A 24,739-nucleotide genomic window follows, 5' to 3' on the forward strand; every position below is an offset into this window, starting at 1 on the left:
TTCCTGTAATATACTTTGCCCTTTCCAAATCGGCAATAAGCTAGCTGCTAGCGTTTATCTTCTCTGATTTTGTCTTTAAATTATGCAAAGAGTGCTGAAAATGAATTATCAATGAGTAAAGCACTTCAATTAGAGTCGGAAAAGCAGTTTGCATTTAACAAACCCTGTGTGTGTGTGTTTGGGACTTACATTCCGCATACTTCTGAAGCTGGGAGAATTCTGCAGGGCTCAGATTGACCCAGTTCTCTTGATTTGTCATGATGTCCTTAAATTCCCCTTTTGCAGAAAGGATGAAGGAGGCGAGTGACTCCAGAAGTAATCGAAATAATGCTGTTCCTGCTGCTTAAAGTATGCGCAGCGTCTGAGTTCAGAATTGCTTTATTTTTTGAGTGATTTTAAAACGACGCTCTTTATCTTGGATGATGAAAACCTTTGAAAGCTGGTTGTTTGATGAGACATTTGAAAACGCCTGAAAAAAAAAGAAAAAAATACATGTTTGAGGGAGGAAAGACTATCCGAGTAAAGTCAACATTGGAACACATTACATTACGTCCCTTTATGGATTGATAAGGTAACACTCCGTGCATTTCAGCGAAGGGCTATGCTGAGAGGTTAGGTTAAGTGGAGCAGTACGCCCTAATTTAGGTTATACCATTGTAACTGGCGTAAACACTTACGGATTATCGTGAAGAATAATATATTTCAACATTTCACATGATTTCTGGGCTCATGAAAAAATAATAGTGAGCCCTTTGAAATCATCGCCCATCATGGAAGAGCCGCAGCAGCCCGATTGAAACACTGAGCGCTCCTGGGCTGGCCTGAACAACCAAAGGACCACATGTGTGCCCTTTGACAGTTTAGTATCCATGCGCACATATGCAAAGGACGGTACAATGTTCAGTAACAGTAATTTCTTCGATGGGATGTTTGCCATTCATTTCGGTGAAAACTCTCAACGAAAAACATAGAGGGGTGTGGAGAAGGGTATTTAAGGGGCTCGGGACAGGGAATGAAGTTTAATTAATAAGGGGTCTGGGGGGGGGGAAACAATTCAGCAAAAAACCCATCGAAAAAATGACCATTGATAAATGAACATAGAACCCCAAAGGACCATACAAGGATAAGAGTGTTTTGCTTCCCCAACCTTGCATGGTTTATTGGGGATGCTGGCTGGGGAACTGCATATCTAAATGTGCAAGAGGTTGCTTGTTTGCCTCCCTGCACATACAGATTGAGGCAATGACAATTCAGTACTCCTGATCCTCTGCACATGTGCAGGAACCAGCAAGAACTCTTTGCTTCCAGGTTACTCTTCATTCAGTTCGGGGAGCAGAGTGCAAACCAGGGTTGCAAGTAAGATGTATTGTATTGTGGGATGTCATGTAGTGTGTGCTTAAATGTGTGAGTGCATGAATGCTGTGTGTCAATGAGCATGTGCATCTTGTGTGAATGTGTGTGTGTGCATCTATTTCTGTAGGGCTGTGAAGCGGATTGTGGTGTACGATGTCGGGTGCAGCAACAGCAGCATTTTTTTGCTGGCAATCTATGATAAGCAAGGATGGTGTGTGTTATTACGTGGCTAGATTTGCATTTTGTTGCAGCCAGACTAGCTATTCCTTACTTGCCATGGTATTTTATTCTGGCATGTGTGATATAGTAAGCATGATAAGTGTTATTACATGGAGAGGCTGGCATGTTGGTGGGTTTTATGTGTTAAGGATATTACATTGCATAGTTATACCACATGTGGCATTTTTGCTCTACTACTTTAAGCAGTATTGCTTCATGAAATACCACTTGTACTGTGCCGATGTATTTCTGAATTAAGGTATACAGTAGCGTTAACAATTGCCATATTACACACATATTAATGGAACACCATAATGAGGGTCTATAAGCCATGAACACAATTTTATTTTTAGTACGGTCGTAGTGCAATGTATGTATCTGCTTGAAAGGTTTTAATGGATCTAGGTTAGTTTCCCCAAATACCTGCTCACTGTTTATTAGGCCTACATATCCACACCCACCGAATCCCACCTGTAGATACTCTCTACCAAAAGTGCTTTCCAAGAATCAGCTCGTCCCTGCTGCCAGCAGCTCCATTCGCTTTTTTGTACAACTTAATGGGTGGTTCTGTCCTACATCCCTCCCTCTGCTGTACTCCCCCCATTGATCCCTGACTATTCCCCCACGCCCTGATCCTGTGTTTGCCACTACGTAGCGTTTAGCCAACCTCCACTCCCTGTCTACCTCCTTTCCCATTTCCCAAACCCATATGACCACCTTACATGTCCATCACTCTCTTGATTGACCAACTTCTATTCTACCGTATCTCAATTGGGGAGACCCCAACCCCACACACACTCAGCTCTTCTCATCTCCGTCTCCCCCACAATCTAGTATTTCGCTCCCTTCCCATAATCCTCCTTGGCTCAGCAACTTGAACAGCACAGTCTACAATGGCGATAGAAAGCAGTAGTGTCAGTGAGTAGTGGTGTCAGTGAGCAGTGATGTTGCGTGGCATGGTGGTGTGGACACATCTTCAGCGCATCAGCGTGTCAGGGAGTCAGACTAGACAAAAGTATGAAAACCCTTTATAATTGCCCTCTAGTGTTGTCCTTATACCTATTACAGAAAGGTCAACAACACACACACACCTCTAATCAAAAACAAATATATAACTCAAATATATATAGAGAAAACAATGACAACTGCTACAAATTGAGGTTTTTGTTGAACAATTTAATTAATAAAGGTGTTGCAGATAGAATACTGAAATATCTTCATTCTGTTCAATTATATTTGCACACTTATCGAAAACCATCACAAATACTTTTGTGTCTATTACATACAAGTTACACTTCACGTCCCAATGGTGTGAGTGTCTCTATTCTGACACATTGGAAACATCTACTAGGGTGCAATATTCACACACACACACACACACACTCTCTCTCGCTCTCTCTCTTGACCAATCCAAGCGTTCATTGAAATACTGCAATGTTGAGGTCTTAATCACAGCACAGATGTGGTGCTGCAATTTGAGTGTTGTTAAGCACATATCGCACAACACTATCAGGACACATTTCATTGGAGTTAGGAGGGATGAGCCTAAAGATTCTGACAACTCAAAAGTAGTAAGCTTCAAAACTGAGTAGAATGTGGTTAAGAGGTTTATTTCACGGCAACCGAAAGACATTCACATTGCCTGTATCCAGCATTGCACAGTTTGAAGTCATCCATTTTTTCAAGTACTTCTAAATTCAAGAAGTGTATATCCTCTGTATAGTAGTGATACTTTAGGGTTCTTTCGCCCATCAATATGGCAACGTGGTGAAGGTACATTTTAAAATGAGTTCGTTCGGAATAGTTTCCTAGAGTAGACCACACTCAAACACTGACTTCCTTGGGCAATGCCAGTAGAGTGATGGTGTGTGCCAGTGGAAATTCCTCTCCTCAAGTCTCCAAAAACACATTCTTGCATGGAGTGACTTAAAACCAGAATCGATGAGTTTTCAACATGCAAAAAAACAGACAAAAAGCCACTGTTACTAAAAAAGGTTATGTATGTTGGACCCAGCATGACACAGAGAACAAAGGCCTTTCACAAAACAATAGGCAAATTGCCACTTACGGGTCCAATTATGACACAAGAGCCATCAATCCATGTGGAGAATTTTCCGACCCTCGGGCAAACTTACCTATGAACAGCTCCAACTAAAGCATTTCTTCTTAGTTAATTTTCCTTTGCATAGCGTGGGGAATCCCCTATTTGCACAGGGACCAACAAGAGAGAAATAGAAAGAGAGATTGGCAGAGAAAGAGCGGAAGGTGCAAACAGAGTGAGAGTGAGAGAGAAAGCTAGAGTGAAACACATTTCCCTTCTTCATAAAATCCCCAAAACATCCCAGACCCCAGCGTGCGGTACAGTTCCACCACTAGGGCAGGGACCGGGAATACTTGCCCAGAGGGTCTGGGGAGCAATGAGTAGACCTATGTGCCTGGGCACTGGGCAGAAACCTGCTCTCTGCTCTGCTGGGCTTGTCTGGACAGTTCCAAAATAAGCTGTCCCCAAGAAGTCAACTTAGAAGGAAGTGGCGTTGTTCAGCTTCTTACAACCTGGCATCCACTTTGGAGGAATTTCAAAATATACAATTGGTGAAAGTACCAAACACAAAGACCAACTCGCAGCATGTCCTTTCAGAAAGACAGAACTAGGACAACAAGAAGGCAATCTTGCACACACCTCTCACACTAAATATACAATTGGTGACAGTACCAAACGCAAAGACCAACTAGTTGCAGCATGTACGTTCAGAAAGACCGAACTACGACAAGATTGCAATCTTGCACACGCCTCTCACACTATCCCGTTCTAGGGATTTGTTTAAAACCAATCATTATGCATGTTTCACAATTATGTAAATGCGATATTTGAGATCAAGAGTTACTCTTTCAAATAAGAAAATACGGAGCTGCTTGCCAGTTTAAACGTGCCTTAAACAGACGCTTTCACATTTAAGACACAATTGCAAAAGAACATTATGAACAGGCGTTCCTTATTAAAAGTTAACTGTCATTTGCTATGTGAAGTTAGCTAGCAAGCCTCGCCAGGATGGCCAACACCAGAGCCGGCCCCCGGAGCATCAGGAGAAGACCATTAGCCGACCACGACTGAAAATGTAGCCGCCCACCGAACCCGGATAGCAGAGCCGGCCAAGACCAAAGGCCAGGACATAATGTCCAAAGACCTCTCTGCAGCTCTGCTGTGCCTCTTGCCACGATGGGACCCCAGCACCCTTCCAATGCACAGAGAAGCCCATTGCAAACTGTCCAGAGCAAGCCTCGCCAAGCTGGCCAACACCAGAGGCTGCAACAACCCTCGTGCTGCACCCAGACCGTCAGGAGAAGCCCATTGGCCGACCACGACTGAAAATGTAGCCGCCCACCGAACCCGAATGGCAGAGCCGGCCAAAACGAAAGGCCAGAACATAAGGCCCCAAAAGCTCTCTGCAGCTCTCAGCTGCTTGCCACTGTGGCCCAAGGGCCAGCTTAACCCATCAGCCTCGACGAGTTCACAGTGGAAAGTAAGCCTGTCATCCTCCAGTGTACGGCCAGTGTTTATGATGCAGCATGTAATGGTTATGCGTGTCTACGTTGCCCGCAACCCTCTCCCATGCCCTGTTCGACCCCCTTCCTACCATCTGGAGCAATGTTTGGCATGCCCAGGTGGCCCCAGCACCCAGAAAGCATCACCGGTACCAATACCACAGAGCTAGCAGCAAGCGCCCACTCCAACCCACCCACTGGCCTCTCAACCACCTCAAAATCATGTGCACTGCCCCCAGCATGGGGATGATGGTCTGCCAAAGGATATCCGCTCATTATCATTACCGCTCTGCAGGGAATAGCCAGCATGCTTTCTCAGCTCTAAACAACCTCCCCTTTTTCATAACGCCATTGCGTTACATCAAGTCTACCCCCACTCATCCACACCAGCTCCTCAAATTGCACCATTTTCATTAGTCTACGGTCGATTTGCTAAAAGAGCTAGTACAACCCAAACTCCACAATCTCCCTACAAGAAGCATGCTCAAACTAAGTCACTAAAATCAGCCACCCCTCCAAACGGGAGCATAGCTCCGTCAGACTACCATGCTAGAATACCAATGATTCTACAAACCAGTTCCACATTTCTAATACCCCCAGGTCACTTTCTAACCCTGCACAGCCCCCACCTTTCTCCACGACAACCCTATGTGAATGGATGCCTCCACCCCAATTACTACCACAGCAAGGACCGCCAGGATACATTCGAGGCAAATCAGAATTAACACAACCCACCTTCCAGCATCTACTCAAAGGAGGAACAGACAGACACCTTAGCACTAGAACGCACACTAGGTGCTTCCCTACTACCACAACTACTATGGCCACAACTCATATCAAGCAACTTGGCAAGAAAACTAACCTGAACTGAGCCTTCCAATAACACAAGCTACCAGCAGAATTTACTGCAGAAGCTCACCATTACCCATCGCTGCCTCACCCACAAAAGGATCATCAGCATCTATGACGTGCACACCTCAGAACTTCGCACCAAAGTAAGCGCACCCTTAAACTCTAAAATCCTAAGCTCCAAGGTACCTTCTGCACCTACAACCCCAATATTCCCCCAAGGAGTCCAACAATGCACTATTTTATATGTAGCCCTCATCAATGCAAAGTCACTCCCTGCTCATGCCCTCAACATCAATGAACTGATCATCGCACACAAACTAGACTTACAGGCCATCACAGAAACCTTGCTATACTAAGCCTCAGGCCCAGCTCTATCTCTAGCTCATCCTGAGGGTTTCACCATTCTTAGGTGTGATAGAATGAACACCCGAGGCGGAGGCGTTGCTTTCATCTATAGGGAATCCCTCCAAATCAGTCCCTTCAGTAACTCTACAGAAGGTCACTGTGAGCGCATCTCTATTAAACTCGCAACTGCCTTTCCGGATTCCATCACAATACATATTATGTACCTTCAGTCAAGCCATACAGCCACCTTTGAGGAAGACCTCATCCACATTGTAGGCGAGAACATCAAGCCTATGTTAAGAGTCATACTTCTGGGAAACGTCAGTCTAGGCCTTTATGACCCACTTGACACTGCAGCAACCCCCATAGCAAATATTCTCTCAGACCTTGGCTTCAAACATTGCTTTTTCACTCCGACCCTCAATGAAGGCAGAACCTCGGACTGGGTAGCTGACCTGAACAGCCAGATCACTCACCTTCAATGCGCTTGTCCATGGTCAGACCATCATATCCTTGGCTTCACCCTCCCTTCACTGAAACAACCACTACATTCCCTGCCTACACCTCGAGCTACCGTGGCACACAGATCCCATAAAATCTCCAAAGAGTCGATCTCCCCATCCCTCTCACCCCTTTGCCTGGAATACCTAGACTCTACAGACCCCCAGTTTTTAGAAAACATTTATTCAAGCACCTTGACCATAGCAGTAAACTTGGTGGCCCACCTCCTCCCTAGAAAAGCCTATACCAACAAGCCACATTAACCCATGGTTCTCCACAGACCTCCAAGCCCTGCACTTTTAAGAATAGACATGCAGAAGCAATCTGGAAGAAAGACCCTACAGATCTTTCCTAAAATCGCTTTTTATATAATTGTGATAGGATATAAGCAGGCTATTACAGCAGCCAAAGTGGAAGTTTACAACTCTAGAATAGCTAAAGCCAACTACAATTTGCAAGAAATATTCAAAATCATTAGAGAGCTAGAGACTACTCCCACACCCAATATTCCAAATGCCATGTGTGCAAAAATATGTTTACTACAACATATAATGTAAAAGAAACAAGCTAATGCCAGCCCTCCCAACCCACCATCCATCACCAAAGTACACTCCACTTTAGAGAAGCCTCTGAACTAGAAATGGCCAACATTCTCAGAAATCTAAAACCATCTAGATGCAAAGGAGCCATCTGCCCAGTGACCATCATTAAAGATTGCTCAGACAGAATCCTCAGTCCCTTTCATTATGAAATACATTAACTCATCTTTTTTTTCAAGTTTGATCATGGCCAAGAATGTTGGGTCCGTGCCTATCCACATTTCATGGAGCATTCCTCAAGGTCCCTGCATTTCCCCTTCCCTCTACAACATTTTCACCAAACCCCTATAGGAACTCCTGGATGACATCGGCATATTTTACATTAACTATGCCAATGACACACATGTCCTCCTACCCCTGTCAGGTGCCTATGATGAAGACTCCCTTACTATTAATAAAATGTACTATTCAATCCAGGCCTGGACGGCTACCAACTACTTTTGCCTGAATGATGACAAGACAGAGATCTTGTTGGTAGGTTCACCCACTATGCTGAAGAAACTCAGCCCCCAATTCACCTCCTTTATGATAGATGGAATCCATAACCCTGTCTCAGCATAAGGAAAAACAGTGGGTGTCCATTTGTATGCCTCCCTCTCGCTCAACAAACAAGTGAGTGTAGTGGCCTCCTTGGCAGCATACACCACCAAGCTCATCAATGCAGCGAAACAGTTCCTAACACAAGAGAGCTGCTTTACTATTGCCAGAGCAATTACTGGTGTGAGATTGGATTACTGTAATGTCCTCTTAGCTGGGACCTCCGAACAGAACATAAATAAAATACAGATAATCAAAAATAATGCCCTCTGAACAGCGCTGAAAATCCAGAAAAGAGACCACATTTCCGCCGCCGGAAAAAGGCTCATTGGCTTCCTATTCAGAAAAGGATTATTTGTAAAACTTTGTTGACCACCCAAAAATGTTTGAGTAACACTGCCCCGCAACACACGTCTCAGGAAATTGAGAGATCAAAGACTACCAGAACGGTAAGGTTGTTCAATGCTGATCGCTTGGCCCTACCTAAAGTGAAAAGAGCCAAAGGAGGTGGGGTGAGTTTCCTCACAGTACCAGTGAACCACTGGAACGCCCTCCCCCCAGAACTAAGAGCAGAGGTCTCCTACTGGTCCTTCTTTAAGGCCTTAAAAACATGGCTATTTGCCTAGGAGCCTCTGGTGTCACCGCTTATCCTTGGACCTGTTCAAAAGTCGCCTCTTTTCTGTTGCTGTAATAAAATGTAGAGATGTTCTTTATGTAGGCACGATGTGGCAGAGTAATATACCGCTGGAGGAAGACTATAGGCCTCATTATAATGATGCTGGTCCGGTAACAACAGTACTGGTAAGCTTATCTGCACCATTGTTACTGGACCGGCACAGTACGACTCTGCATTAACAGTGACGGTGCTTCCGTGGTCACCATTCCCATTTGAGTCCTATGTGACTCAAATGGGAATGGGGATTTACCATTTACCAGCGCCTAACTTCCCAGAACACTCGGGTTGTAATCCCCTGGTGTTTCCGGCAAGCCAGGCGCTGGTAAATATTGCAAGTCCGGGGGCAACCTGCCAGTAGCCCTGGCAGGGTTACTGCCGGAATTGTAATAAGGCCCTATGTATCATGTAACTGGTTTACAAAAGCGCCCTGATGCATCTGGGTTGAGCCGCTTTACAAATGTAATAAATAAATAGTACTAGTTAAAAAAGTGAATAGTTAAAATCCACGGATCTTCATCAATAAACCTGCTACCCATGTGCATTAATAGTGCCTGGAAATAAAAGAAAAACACAGGACAATTTACTGTTTACAAATTGTGATTTGCAAATCTGCAATACGACTAGCAACCTATGTAGCCACTCACATTTGATGGTAGGCTTAATAATGAATGGAAGACAATTCAACACCAGAATTCTGAAAATCAAATTATTGCAAATGAAGAATTGCACAACATGCATTGAGTAGGACCAAAATATGTATGACAACAAGATATTATCTCCCTTCTGCAATTCAGAAAAGGCTGAAATGCATCTCTTTAAGAACATCATACAAACCAATAAGCTGAGAAATGTCCCTTACATAGACTGGGTAGACCTTTGCCTCACTTGCCTGTATTGCCTGCCTGTAACCCTCTGTACCCCACTTCTATACATTGATCCAACTGTACACTCAATAGCCTTTCCTTCTAGTCATATTCGTATAATTATATTAATATATTGCCTGCCCATTTGTTGCAAATTCTCTGTTGCTTCCAACTTATGTTTGCATATTATAAAACCTGATACGTACGTATATACGTAGGTACATATGTACGAACGTAAGTACGTACGTACAATGCCGGATAGGCATAGCAACATGACAGGGCATTGGAAATTGCTGTTCCGCAGACACTCATAGCTATGGCACTGAAAACCAGGTGATAATTTGGTGGCAGTGAGTGATGAGCAATGTTGTGTCTCACCACTGGGAAGAAGGGCACACACCCACTTTTCTGGAAACTTTCCTGCAAAGAAGCATGTAACTTGAAACACACTGCCACAGGAGAGAATATGGCAGACCAACATGCTCAACCGCTGTTGTAACTTGCATGTGAGTCAAGTTTACATCATTGTTCAGGGTGGAATCTCTGAGTTGCCCGAGTGTGATGTCATCAAGGTGGAATGCTGACGTTTATGATATGATATGATATGATATTTTATTTGTATCACACTCATACACAAGGGAGGGGAACAAGGGAGGACAAAATAACGATCTTACTAGGCCCAGTCACATTGAGAATGTTCACGTGCAGGGAGGAGGGAAGGGGGAAAGAGCAAGGGAGAGGGGAGGAGTGGAAAGTGTTGATCAAGGGATAAAACAACAACACATTGTAGTGCAGCCAGCAAGGTGGCAAGTGCAGGTTAAAGCGCAGCCAATGGGTGTCTGATAAGTGCAGGTAAGGGGACTGTAGGGTTACAGATACAGACCCAAGTGCAAGGGTTGTCACGAGGCAGAGCAGGTGTGTGGCTGGGTGGGTAGGGACCTGGGCTCGAAAAAACAGAGGGAAACGAGGTGCCCAGTGCTGAGGCAGACAGATCAGCAGGGGAGAGAAAGAGCGAAGGCAAAAGCAATGAGGAAGGTCTTGAGGTACTTCCGGAACCTGAGATGGTTCTCCTCAAGTTTCAGAGAGGCAGGGAGACTGCTCCAGAGGGAGGCCCCAGCTGGGGAAAGATATCTACCCCCAACTCGTGGCTTGGAGAAGCGACTGGCCCTGAGGGATTTGGGGATGGAGGAGCTAAGAGCTCAGGTAGGAAGGTATTTACAGAGGGAAAGTTGAAGGTATTTTGGACCCAGGTCCCAGAAAGCCCTGTGGACAATGCAAATAATAATAAAATAATAATAATAATAAAAAATGGTCTTGGATTTAATCCTTGCAGCCACTGGGAGCCAATGAAGAGATTTCAGGGCTGGAGAGATATGATCACAGGGCTTGAGGCCAAGGACAAGTCTTGCAGTCCTTTTCTGGATGAGTTGCAGAGGGCAAAGAGTAGAAGCAGGCAGATTTAGAAAGAGGCTGTTGCAGAAGTCCAGCCTAGAAAGAACTGTGGGATGTATTAACCCACTTATGCTCAGCCCTGCGGCACCACTGTGTTCTGGTGGTGCCAGAATTATCAAAATGGGTGTAAAACCCTTGTGCGCGCCGAAACCTATGGAAATTGCGCTTTACAACATGAAAAGATGGCTGCCACATCTACCATGCATGTTATCAGTGGTGGAATGGAGATCTCACTCCTGAGACATGGCACTGGGCTTCGATTAGGGGAGGAGAATTTAGGATAAACCAGCACACACCCCCTTTATCAAAAGCATAAATAGAGACAGCTCAGACTGAAAAGACACAGACAGATTCACCCACTAACTGATTGCTGGCAGAGAACCCTGCGAGAGAACTATCCATTTTCCTTGCTCCAGACTCCAGAAACTTGGCAAGCAGAAAAGCCCATTCCATTAGTTGAAACATTTTCAACCAGTCCTTGAATTTCCAGAACCAGAAAAAATCCCACAAAACCTAAGGGGAACAAAAGAAACAGCTGGGCTGTGCTGTAACTGCTTTCCTGCTAAATAATTATCTTCAGAACCAAGAAGGGCAGATTAAACCCAATCCTGGGCCGTGCTGTGCCGTGTTGTGCCGATCCTGTCCAGTCCTGTCGTGCGGTGACCAGAGCGTCTTGCTGATTGCAGACCCAGTCCAGTCCGGTGTGCCCAGCAGTCTGTCCCAGAATCCCTGACCAGAATCCCAGACGGTTCTGTTTAAAACATATAGTGAGTATCTATAGAATAGAACTGTGTCACTAGCATATGTACTGTCCATAGCAATCCCTATCTAAACCCATCCTCTCTTGTATTTAGAACCTGCTATTGTTAGGAGTAGTTTGAATTGTCAGAAACTTCCTTGCGCTGAGTTCTCTTAGTTGTTTTCTAAAATCATAAATCGATAGTGTTGTGAATAAATAAATGGAATCCCAGAAATAAATTGATTATCCACCACATGAAGGGTCCCTTGCCAGAATTGATGGAGATTCATGTGTGGCATTCTCTATTTCTCTAGTCATAACCTAGTGTAAACGAAATTCCATTTGTCTTTTAAAAGCACATCCGTTTTCCGATTCTTGCGCCTATCTCAGAAAAACAACCTCCACAAAAACGTCCATAACTTTCTCAAATTTGATGCTAGAAACAAAATTGCAACTTCTGCTTGTAGCTAACATCCTCAGCTTTCCATAGAAGCAAAACCATTCCAAATCCATATAGTTATCCCACGATCGCAATTACCGAGAGTTTGCTACAAATTTCGTTTTGGCAAAATATTACACGTGCAAAACAGCTTTTGATTGCACCCGACATCAGTTTTAAGTTTTCACATTACTTATTAGTATCAAATCATTTCCAGTGTTTGTCTGCAACTATCCAAAGTGGCTCCCATTAGAATTTGAACAATTTCCATCATTTAAACCATATTTAGTATTGTACCCAATCCATTCTCAGATAACTTTAAAACCATTTTGACAATTTGCCAATCAGTTATGTTTCTCTCTTGTGTTTGCTGGGGGGAAATTGGGATTGACGTTTTGTTTGAATTCTGCATTCCTGAATACCTGCTCTCTCTCCTCCTATCTCTTTACATGCTATCGGGGGGAAAGGGGTTGAGGGGTGTGCAATGGGAAATAGTAACTATACTGCTATTGGTTCTGAACACACACAAAAGTATTATTTCGGTGGTGAATTGTTTTGCTCACTATTGCCCCTTGTGATTAAAGACATTGCTTAGTGTTACATCACCCCTTTGGTGATTATTGTATATCCATTAAACATAGTGTGATTATATTGTAACTATGTAAATAAATATTTTAACTTTGCAAACCAGCCAGATTCCTGGTTCAGTGTGACCGGGGGATTCTGAGAGAGGGGCTTGATATGAGTGGTACATCGTTGAGAATAAAATAACTTTTAGACACAAAATAAATAAAGATTTTAGTTGTGCATTACACGCTAGGCGTTGATTTAGGTGAAGTGCCGGATTGAAATCACTTACAAAACCAGAGCTCTAGAGACAGTTAGCTTCTGGGGGAAGGAGAGGAAAGGAAGAATACCTCTGAGGAGGTGCATTTGGTAGTTTGACTTCTTAGAGACGTCAGAGATGTGAGGAGAATAACAGCATCAGTTGAATAACAGTATAAATTGGTTTGGGAAAGGGTGGCCAGTAGTTTGTAGGATGAAGTACGTCTTGTGGTATGCATTGGAACCTACGTAAGCATCCAATTGAAATCAATAAAACATACATGACCCTTACCTTAAGGTCCAGGAGATTTTTTATATCATTGGTGACAAACTGAAGAACAACACAACAGGTGAAGGTGTGGAAGTGGGGGGAACCGGCAGCTACACCCACTGCCCCTCCCAGGAGGACGTATGCTCTTGCCCACAGAGAGGCTCTGGAGTGGAGAGTAGGGATGCTGGAGAGTGGTTGAACATGCAGGGGTACGCATTGGTGCTATGGATTAGAAAGGAGAAACCTGAAGAGCACCAAGACTCTAGATAGCTGCTGAGAGACTAGGGGTGTGTTGCTGGATTGCTGGAGAGTCGAGGTGGCTACTGGTCAAATGTATGTACCGTTAAGCAAGGTGCAAACGCTGCAAGTGGTGGGCCAGTTGTTGACAATGTGAAGCCATTTGAGAAGTAGTGTCGGCAGCAGTCGGCCTTGCAGGTTGGTGGCACAGCAGAGAGAGATACAAGCAGATGAAGAAGGCAGTCCTGCTGGTAGCAGAGGATGGTGCAGTGGCAACAGGTGTCCGAGTCAGCGGTCATGCTGCCAGAGAAAATGATGATGTCAGTGGAGGTGGAGATGGCCTTTGGTTTTTGTGATGACGTTGTTGGAGGAGGAACTGGCAGTTGGTTAGGTTGATGTCGGCTTTCAAAAGAAACGTTCAGGGAACTGGAGGAAGGTGCTTTCCTTGAAAGTGTCTAACGACGTCCAACCTACAATGGAGAAGCATGGTTGAGGCTCGCACCGCAAGGTGTTTAGGCAGTGTGGTAGGAAAGAAATTTGCTAGGTCAGCGAAGCTTGGCTGCTTTGCGCTCCACCAGCAAATTACTCAAGACTTTTACTGAACTGCATGATAACCGAATTAAAGTAATTGAATAGTTAGCACTAAATTAACTCACCCTTTATTGACACAATATTTATATTCTTAAGAAGTAATACTTTTGGAAACACATGTACATGATATTGTGAGCCCAGAAAATGCTGTTACTCACCCCCTCTAACGTTTTAAGTTCATTTAGCCGACCACTTCAGTACCAGTTTGAATGATTTTGGTGGGGTTTGCCATCATATAGCCTTATCACCCAGAGAGATGAGCTTCATGTACATTAGATGCCCGAAACACTGACTTAATGGTCCTGAGGGAAACACACACCAAAAAGGAGTTATTAGGGCATGTAGTCAGTGTGAATACCACTCCTTGTGAGTACTAAGGCAATTATTACCCATGGGTGGGAGGCAGGGTGTTGAAACATATTTAATTGTGTTACATTCTCTCTGATAATATTGAATGCATGTGCTATTCATCATCATATTATTGTTATTATTATTGTTATTATTATTATTATCATTATTATTATTATTATTATTATTATTATTATTATATTTCTTGAGCGCAGAACTAGCTTTGAGAAGCAACAGAGTGCTTTACAGAGGTATACAACAGTGCAGATGCATAACAGAGCACTTTTCAGAGGTAACAACAGAACAGATATACAGTGGCTAGGATACAGAGGGCCACAGGGGAGGGGTACAGCTGTAAAGGGTCACAGGCAGGAGAGAGGCGAATGGTGCCTAGTAAGTCAGGTGGCACGGAGGCATTGTGATGGCCTAGGTCTTGAGGAGGAGAGAATCCTCGAAGAGGTGGGTCTTGCATTCTTTTCTTAATTGTAGGAGCGTGGGGGCGAGTCTGATGCTGATGGGAGGAAGGTTCCATAGTACTGGGGCGTAGGAAGAGAAGGCCTGTTTTCTGGTCATTTCCTTACACTGGAAATCCAACACTGAATCAGTGAGAGGCATGTTTTGAGTCTGTTTATGTCCGTTACGTAGGTATAGCTGTGTGTCGTCTGCTTATTGGTGGATGCGAATGTTGTGTGTTTTTAGTTAAGTCTGTTTATTGTAGCCTCTTTATTTCAGCTTGGTCACTATAACGTTAAAAGATTAGCTTTGATGCGCAAGCCATTATGACCCTGCATCTTTAAGTGTTGCTGGTATAGCTTATGAGGCATTTGTTAATACTACTGTTTGTACGTTAAAGAATAAGATAATTAGATCAATGGCACTCATGTTGCTGACTTTGCTCTTTTTATGCCTTGTCGTTGCTGGGAAGCATCACATGGTCTGCACTCTTGGACAAAGATCTATTATGGATTTGAATGTGTATCTGGAAAAATAATGGCATGTGCTAAATGAAGATGGTAACCCAGGTCAATACTCAGTCATTTGCAGAAGGCTGACATGAGCATCTACATCAACAATTGACCAATAAAGAAAAGAAGTAAGGAGTTAATAACACTGTGCTCCAAAAGCAGAGCAAGGTGTTATAATGGAGATGAGAGTTGCTCCAGGTCTGGCCACACCCAACCATCCCAGAGCGTGAATGTAAGTTCAAACTGTGAAACATTTGGTAAACCATCCTGGCCACGCAGTCACCATGAAAAGTTGAATAGGTTGTGTGACACAAGTAAGGTGAGAAGTAGTTTGCATTCACAGAATTATGGACAGTTTGCACAATACCCAGACCGGGTTTTACATGTAGTATAGAGCATAGATGGGCAGGGAATAAGCAAATGGTGGCATGCATAAGACAAAAAAAATACTAACATGGCAGAGAAAGAACCAAAGTACCACAATTACTCAGACCAAACCCTGCAAGTCCTCAATTTTGAAATGCTGCATTCTGACATAAAATTGCTTACCACAGAATTTCAGGACTCACAATGCTCAGACTGTGGCCTAAGCCCCAAGGTTGTATGCCGAGGAGTTCTGTTTAGAAGCTGGAACCGCAAAGATAACGTTTCCCAGGGCACACAGCATACAATTATTAAGGTTAATTAGTTGATTGATGTAGACCTCATCAATGCAAAGTCACTCCCTGCTCATGCCCTCAACATCAATGAACTGATCATCGCACACAAACTAGACTTACTGGCCATCACAGAAACATTGCTATACCAAGCCTCAGGCCCAGCTCTATCTCTAGCTCTTCCTGAGGGTTTCACCATTCTTAGGTGTGATAGAATGAACACCCGAGGCGGAGGCGTTGCTTTCATCTATAGGGAATCCCTCCAAATCAGACCCTTCAGTAACTCTACAGAAGGTCACTGTGAGCGCCTCTCTATTAAACTCGCAACTGCCTTTCCGGATTCCATCACAATACATATTATGTACCTTCAGTCTAGCCCTACAGCCACCTTTGAGGAAGAACTCATCCACATTGTAGGCGAGAACATCAAGCCTATGTTAAGAGTCATACTTCTGGGAAACGTAAATCTAGGCCTTTATGACCCACTTGACACTGCAGCAATCCCCATAGCAAATACTCTCTCAGACCTTGGCTTCAAACATTGCTTTTTCACTCTGACCCTCAATGAAGGCAGAACCTCGGACTGGGTAGCTGACCTGAACAGCCAGATCACTCACCTTCAATGCCCTTGTCCATGGTCAGACCATCATATCCTTGGCTTCACCCTCCCTTCACTGAAACAACCACTACCTTCCCTGCCTACACCTCGAGCTACCATGGCGCACAGATCCCATACAATCTCCAAAGAGTCGATCTCCCCATCCCTCTCACCCCTTTGCCTGGAATACCTAGACTCTACAGACCCCCAGTTTTTAGAAAACATTTATTCAAGCACCTTGACCGTAGCAGTAAACTTGGTGGCCCACCTCCGCCGTAGAAAAGCCTATACCATCAAGCCACACTAACCCATGGTTCTCCACAGACCTCCAAGCCCTGCACTCTAAGAATAGACAGGCAGAAGCAATCTGGAAGAAAGACCCTACAGATCTTTCCTAAAATCGCTTTTTATAAAATTGTGATAGGATATAAGCAGGCCATTACAGCAGCCAAAGTGGAAGTTTAGAACTCTAGAATAGCTAAAGCCAACTACAATTTGCAAGAAATATTCAAAATCATTAGAGAGCTAGAGACTACTCCCACACCCAATATTCCAAATGCTATGTGTGCAAAAATATGTTTACTACAACATAAAATGTAAAAGAAACAAGCTAATGCCAGCCATCCCAACCCACCATCCATCACCAAAATACACTCCACTTTAGAGAAGCCTCTGAACTAGAAATGGCCAACATTCTCAGAAATCTAAAACCATCTAGATGCAAAGTAGCCATCTGCCCAGTGACCATCATTAAAGATTGCTCAGACAGAATCCTTAGACCCTTTCATTATCAAATACATTAACTCATCTTTTTCTTCAAGTTTGATCCTGGCCAGACTTAAAGAATGTTGGTTCCGTGCCTATCCCCATTCCATGCAGCATTCCTCAAGGTTCCTGCATTTCCCCTTCCCTCTACAACATTTTCACCAAACCCCTATAGGAACTCCTGGATGACATCGGCATATTTTACATTAACTATGCCAATGACACACATGTCCTCCTACCCCTGTCAGGCGCCTATGATGAAGACTCCCTTACTATTAATAAAATGTACTATTCAATCCAGGCCTGGATGGCTACCAACTACTTTTGCCTGAATGATGACAAGACAGAGATCTTTTTGGTAGGTTCACCCGCTATGCTGAAGAAACTCAGCCCCCAATTCACCTCCTTTATGATAGATGGAATCCATAACCCTGTCTCAGCATAAGTAAAAACATTGGGTGTCCATTTGGATGCCTCCCTCTCGCTCAACAAACAAGTGAGTGTAGTGGCCTCCTTGGCAGCATACACCACCAAGCTCATCAATGCAGCGAAACAGTTCCTAACTCAAGAGAACTGCTTTACTATTGCCAGAGCAATTACTGGTGCGATGTTGGATTACTGTAATGTCCTCTTAGCTGGGACCTCCGAACAGAACATAAATAAAATACAGATAATCAAAAATAATGCCCTCTGAACAGCACTGAAAATCCAGAAAAGAGACCACATTTCTGCCGCCAGGAAAAAGGCGCATTGGCTTCCTATTCAGGAAAGGATTATTTGTAAAACTTTGTTGACCACCCACAAATGTTTGAGTAACACTGCCCCGCAACACTCGTCTCAGGAAATTGAGAGATCAAAGACTACCAGAACGGTAAGGTTGTTCAATGCCGATCGCTAGACCCTACCTAAAGTGAAAAGAGCCAAAGGAGGTGGGGTGAGTTTCCTCACAGTACCGGTGAACCACTGGAACGCCCTCCCCCCAGAACTAAGAGCAGAGGTCTCCTACTGGTCCTTCTTTAAGGCCTTAAAACATGGCTATTTGCCTAGGAGCCTCTGGTGTCATCCCCTTATCCTTGGACCTGTTCAAAAGTCCCCTGTTTTCTGTTGCTGTAATAAAATGCATAGATGTTCTTTATGTAGGCACGATGTGGCAGAGTTATATACCGCTGGAGGAAGACTATAGGCCTCATTATAACGATGCTGGTCCGGTAACAACAGTACTGGTAAGCCCACCTGCACCATTGTTACTGGACAGGCACAGTACGACTCTGCATTAACGGTGACGGTGCTTCCGTGGTCCCCATTCCCATTTGAGTCCTATGTGACTCAAATGGGAATGGGGATTTACCATTTACCAACGCCTAACTTCCCAGAACACTCGGGTTGTAATCCCCTGGTGTTTCCGGCAAGCCAGGCGCTGGTAAATATTGCAAGCCCGGGGGCAACCTGCCAGTAGCCCTGGCAGGGTTACTGCCAGAATTGTAATAAGGCCCTATGTATCATGTAACTGGTTTGGAAAAGCGCCCTGATGCATCTGGGTTGAGGCGCTTTACAAATGTAATAAATAAATAGTACTAGTTAAAAAAGTGAATAGGTAAAATCCACGGATCTTCATCAATAAACCTGCTACCCTTGTGCATTAATAGTGCCTGGAAATAAAAGAAAAACACAGGACAATTTACTGTTTACAACCTGTGATTTTCAAATCTGCAATACGACTAGCAACCTATGTAGCCACTGACATTTGATGGTAGGCCTAATAATGAATGGAAGACAATTCAACACCAGAATTCTGAAAATCAAATTATTGCAAATAAAGAATTGCACAACATGCATTGAGTAGGACCAAAATATGTCTGACAACAAGATATTATCTCCCTTCTGCAATTCAGAAAAGGCTGAAATGCATCTCTTTAAGAACATCATACAGACCAATAAGCTGAGAAATGTCCCTTACATAGACTGGGTAGACCTTTGCCTCACTTGCCTGTATTGCCTGCCTGTAACCCTCTGTACCCCATTTCTATACATTGATCCAACTGTACACTCAATAGCCTTTCCTTCTAGTCATATTCGTATAATTATATTAATATATTGCCTGCCCATTTGTTGCAAATTCTCTGTTGCTTCCAACTTATGTTTGCATATTATAAAACCTGATACGTACCTATATACGTACGTACATATGTACGAACGTAAGTACGTACGTACAATGCCGGATAGGCATAGCAACATGACAGGGCATTGGAAATTGCTGTTCCGCAGACACTCATAGCTATGGCACTGAAAACCAGGTGATAATTTGGTGGCAGTGAGTGATGAGCAATGTTGTGTCTCACCACTGTGAAGAAGCGCACACACCCACTTTTCTGGCAACTTTCCTGCAAAGAAGCATGTAACTTGAAACACACTGCCACAGGAGAGAATATGGCAGACCAACATGCTCAACAGCTGTTGTAACTTGCATGTGAGTCAAGTTTACATCATTGTTCAGGGTGGAATCTCTGAGTGTGTCAGAGTGTGATGTCATCAAGGTGGAATGCTGATGTTTATGATATGATATGATATTTTATTTGTATCACACTCATACACAAGGGAGGGGAACAAGGGAGGACAAAATAATGATCTTACTAGCCCCAGTCACATTGAGAATGTTCACGTGCAGGGAGGAGGGAAGGGGGAAAGAGCAAGGGAGAGGGGAGGAGTGGAAAGTGTTGATCAAGGGATAAAACAACAACAAATTGTAGTGCAGCCAGCAAGGTGGCAAGTGCAGGTTAAAGCGCAGCCAATGGGTGTCTGATAAGTGCAGGTAAAGGGGACTGTAGGGTTACAGATACAGACCCAAGTGCAAGGGTTGTCATGAGGCAGTGCGGGTGTGTGGCTGGGTGGGTAGGGACCTGGGCTCGAAAAAACAGAGGGAAACGAGGTGCCCAGTGCTGAGGCAGACAGATCAGCAGGGGAGAGAAAGAGCGAAGGCAGAAGCAATGAGGAAGGTCTTGAGGTACTTCCGGAACCTGAGATGGTTCTCCTCAAGTTTCAGAGAGGCAGGGAGACTGCTCCAGAGGGAGGCCCCAGCTGGGGAACGATATCTACCCCCAACTCGTGGCTTGGAGAAGCGACTGGCCCTGAGGGATTTGGGGATGGAGGAGCTAAGAGCTCGGGTAGGAAGGTATTTACAGAGGGAAAGTTGAAGGTATTTTGGACCCAGGTCCCAGAAAGCCCTGTGGACAATGCAAATAATAATATAATAATAATAACAATAATAATAAAAATGGTCTTGGATTTAATCCTTGAAGCCACTGGGAGCCAATGAAGAGATTTCAGGGCTGGAGAATATGATCCCAGGGCTTGAGGCCAAGGACAAGTCTTGCAGTCCTTTTCTGGATGAGTTGCAGAGGGCGGAGAGTAGAAGCAGGCAGATTTAGAAAGAGGCTGTTGCAGTAGTCCAGCCTAGAAAGAACTGTGGGATGTATTAACCCACTTTTGCTCTGCCCTGCGGCATCACTGTGTTCTGGTGGTGCCAGAATTATCAAAATGGGTGTAAAACCCTTGTGCGCGCCAAAACCTATGGAAATTGCTCTTTACAACACGAAAAGATGGCTGCCACATCTACCATGCATATTGTCAGTGGTGGAATGGAGATCTCACTCCTGAAACATGGCACTGGGCTTCGATTAGGGGAGGAGAATTTGGTTTTCCAGGGGAAGAAGACAATGGACTTCCTCCAGTCAAAGGAAGGCTATGTGTGAAGAGTCGTAAAATGGCCTAGGCCTCTGGAGGAAATGGGAGGAGACAGCTTCTAAGTGCAGAGAGCCAGAAGGAGGCAGAGACAAACAGCCATCTGGGGCTGGACATTCACAAAGAAACATTTTGTTAAATACATATAATTTACCAAGTGAAATTGTTTAAATTACAAAAATCACATATTTGTGTATCTAAATTCCAACTGTACATTTTAAGAGGCTGCAAAACCATGTGACATGTTCTAGAAGCAAATGTTTGAAAAGGTGGTTTTACACCAAATGTATTTGTGCTAGATGTATGAAACGTTATTCCCTTATGCCCATGTGCAACGCGCATATTTGTACAAATTTTCGGATAAACTGGACATTCTGTTCTGGTCAAAAAGGGCGAAATTCTGTCAAAAGCAGACAAAAGATCCCACAGCGACGAGGTTCGGAAGAATATCTGCTGCACAAAATATGTAATCTGTATATGTTATTGTTATAAAGATTAAATACATGTAAATATGTATTGTACCAAAAGTAGATGTTATGTTCAAAGGGACTAGGGGAGGATTCTCTGACTCATAAAACCCACATCATCATGTTGACACCCTGTTTTCTCCTCCAATCAAGGGACAGAAGATACTCTAGCCAATCGCCTGCCTAAGGGGGCTCGCTTAGGATAAACCAGCACACACACCCTTTCTCAAAAGCATAAATAGAGACAGCTCAGACTGAAAAGACACAGACAGATTCACCCACTAACTGATTGCTGGCAGAGAACCCTGCGAGAGAACTATCCATTTTCCTTGCTCCAGACTCCAGAAAGTTGGCAAGCAGAAAGGCAAGGTTCCATTCGTTGAACCATTTTCAACCAGTCCTTGAATTTCCAGAACCAGAAAAAATCCCACAAAACCTAAGGGGAACAAAAGAAACAGCTGGGCTGTGCTGTAACTGCTTTCCTGCTAAATAATTATCTTCAGAACCAAGAAGGGCAGATTAAACCCAATCCTGGGCCGTGCTGTGCCGTGCTGTGCCGATCCTGTCCAGTCCTGTCGAGCGTCTTGCTGATTGCAGACCCAGTCCAGTCCGGTGTGCCCAGCAGTCTGTCCCAGAATCCCTGACCAGAATCCCTGACGGTTCTGTTTAAAACATATAGTGAGTATCTATAGAATAGAACTGTGTCACTAGCATATGTACTGTCCATAGCAATCCTTATCTAAACCCATCCTCTCTTGTATTTAGAACCTGATATTGTTAGGAGTAGTTTGAATTGTCAGAAATTTCCTTGCGCTGAGTTCTCTTAGTTGTTTTCTAAAATCATAAATCGATAGTGTTATGAATAAATAAATGGAATCCCAGAAAGAAATTGTTTATCTACCACATGAAGGGTCCCTTGCCAGGATTGATGGAGATTCATGTGTGGCATTCTCTTTTTCTCTAGTCATAACCTAGTGTAAACGAAATTCCATTTGTCTTTTAAAAGCACATCCCTGTTTTCCCATTCTTGCGCCTATCTCAGAAAAACAACCTCCACAAAAACGTCCATAACTTTCTCAAATGTGATGCTAGAAACAATATTTCAACTTCTGCTTGTAGCTAACATCCTCAGCTTTCCATAGAACCAACATCATTCCAAATCCATATAGTTATCCCACGATCGCAATTACCGAGAGTTTGCTACAAATTTCGTTTTGGCAAAATATTACACGTGCAAAACAGCTTTTGATTGCACCCGACATCAGTTTTAAGTTTTCACATTACTTATTAGTATCAAATCATTTCTAGTGTTTGTCTGCAACTATCTAAAGTGGCTCCCATTAGAATTTGAACAATTTCCGTCATTTAAACCATATTTAGTATTGTACCCAATCCATTCTCAGATAACTTTAAAACCATTTTGACAATTTGCCAATCAGTTATGTTTCTCTCTTGTGTTTGCTGGGGAAAAATTGGGATTGACGTTTCGTTTGAATTCTGCATTCCTGAATACCTGCTCTCTCTCCTCCTATCTCTTTACATTGCCTATTGGGGTGGGGGGGGGGCTGAAGGGGGTGCAATGGGAAATAGTAACTATACTGCTATCGGTTCTGAACACACACAAAAGTATTATTTCGGTGGTGAATTGTTTTGCTCACTATTGCTCCTTGAGATTAAAGACATTGCTTAGTGTTACATCACCCCTTTGGTGATTATTGTATATCCATTAAACATAGTGTGATTATATTGTAACTATGTAAATAAATATTTTAACTTTGCAAACCAGCCTGATTCCTGGTTCAGTGTGACCGGGGGTTCTGAGAGAGGGGCGTGATATGAGTGGTACATCGTTGAGAATAAAATAACTTTAAGACACAAAATAAATAAGGATTTTAGTTGTGCATTACATGCTAGGCGTTGATTTAGGTGAAATGCCGGATTGAAATCACTTACAAAACCAGATCTCTAGAGACAGTTAGCTTCTGGGGGAAGGACAGGAAAGGAAGAATACATCTGAGGAGGTGCATTTGGTAGTTTGACTTCTTAGAGACGTCAGAGATGTGAGGAGAATAACAGCATCAGTTGAATAACAGTATAAATTGGTTTGGGAAAGGGTGGCCAGTAGTTTGTAGGATGAAGTACGTCTTGTGGTATGCATTGGAACCTACGTAAGCATCCAATTGAAATCAATAAAACATACATGACCCTTACCTTAAGGTCCAGGAGCTTTTTTATATCATTGGTGACAAACTGAAGAACAACACAACAGGTGAAGGTGCGGAAGTGGGGGGAACCGTCAGCTACAGCCACTGCCCCTCCCAGGAGGACGTATGCTCTTGCCCACAGAGAGGCTCTGGAGTAGAGAGTAGGGATGCTGGAGAGTGGTTGAACATGCAGGGGTACGCATTGGTGCTATGGATTGGAATTGAGAAACCTGAAGAGCACCAAGACTCTGGATAGCTGCTGAGAGACTAGGGGTGTGTTGCTGGACAGCTGGGGAGTCGAGGTGGCTACTGGTCAAATGTATGTACTGTTAAGCAAGGTGCAAACACTGCAAGTGGTGGGCGAGTTGATGACAATGTGAAGCCAATTGAGAAGTAGTGTCGGCAGCAGTCGGCCTTGCAGGTTGGTGGCACAGCAGAGAGAGATACAAGCAGATGAAGAAGGCAGTCCTGCTGGTAGCAGAGGATGGTGCAGTGGCAACAGGTGTCCGAGTCAGCGGTCATGCTGCCAGAGAAAATGATGTCAGTGGAGGTGGAGATGGCCTTTGGTTTTTGTGATGACGTTGTTGGAGGAGGAACTGGCAGTTGGTTAGGTTGATGTCGGCTTTCAAAAGAAACGTTCAGGGAACTGGAGGAAGGTTCTTTCCTTGAAAGCGTCTAATGACGTCCAACCTACAATGGAGAAGCATGGTTGAGGCTCGCACCGCAAGGGGTTTAGGCAGTGTGTAGGAAAGAAATTTGCTAGGTCAGCGAAGCTTGGCTGCTTTGCGCTCCACCAGCAAATGACTCAAGACTTTCATTGAACTGCATGATAACAGTATTAAAGAAATTGAATAGTTAGCACTAAATTAACTCACCCTTTATTGACACAATATGTATATTCTTAAGAAGTAATACTTTTGGAAACACATGTACATGATATTGTGAGCCCAGAAAAT

General features: G+C 43.8%; 1 protein-coding gene across 1 annotated transcript in view; it reads right to left on the bottom strand.

Moving 5' to 3' along the window:
• Positions 1-24,739, bottom strand: part of DGKB (diacylglycerol kinase beta) — a 3,560,883-nt gene that overhangs the window by 3,267,586 nt on the left and 268,558 nt on the right. Inside the window, exon 2 of the mRNA XM_069648599.1 lies at positions 190-469. Coding sequence (XP_069504700.1) covers positions 190-259 — 70 coding nt within the window. The 5' untranslated portion in view covers positions 260-469. The remainder of the gene's footprint in view (positions 1-189; positions 470-24,739) is intronic.

This window comes from Ambystoma mexicanum, chromosome 2q (genome assembly GCF_040938575.1).
Source record: "Ambystoma mexicanum isolate Mex_15411 chromosome 2q, UKY_AmexF1_1, whole genome shotgun sequence".
In the NCBI taxonomy this organism is placed as follows: Eukaryota; Metazoa; Chordata; class Amphibia; order Caudata; family Ambystomatidae; genus Ambystoma; species Ambystoma mexicanum.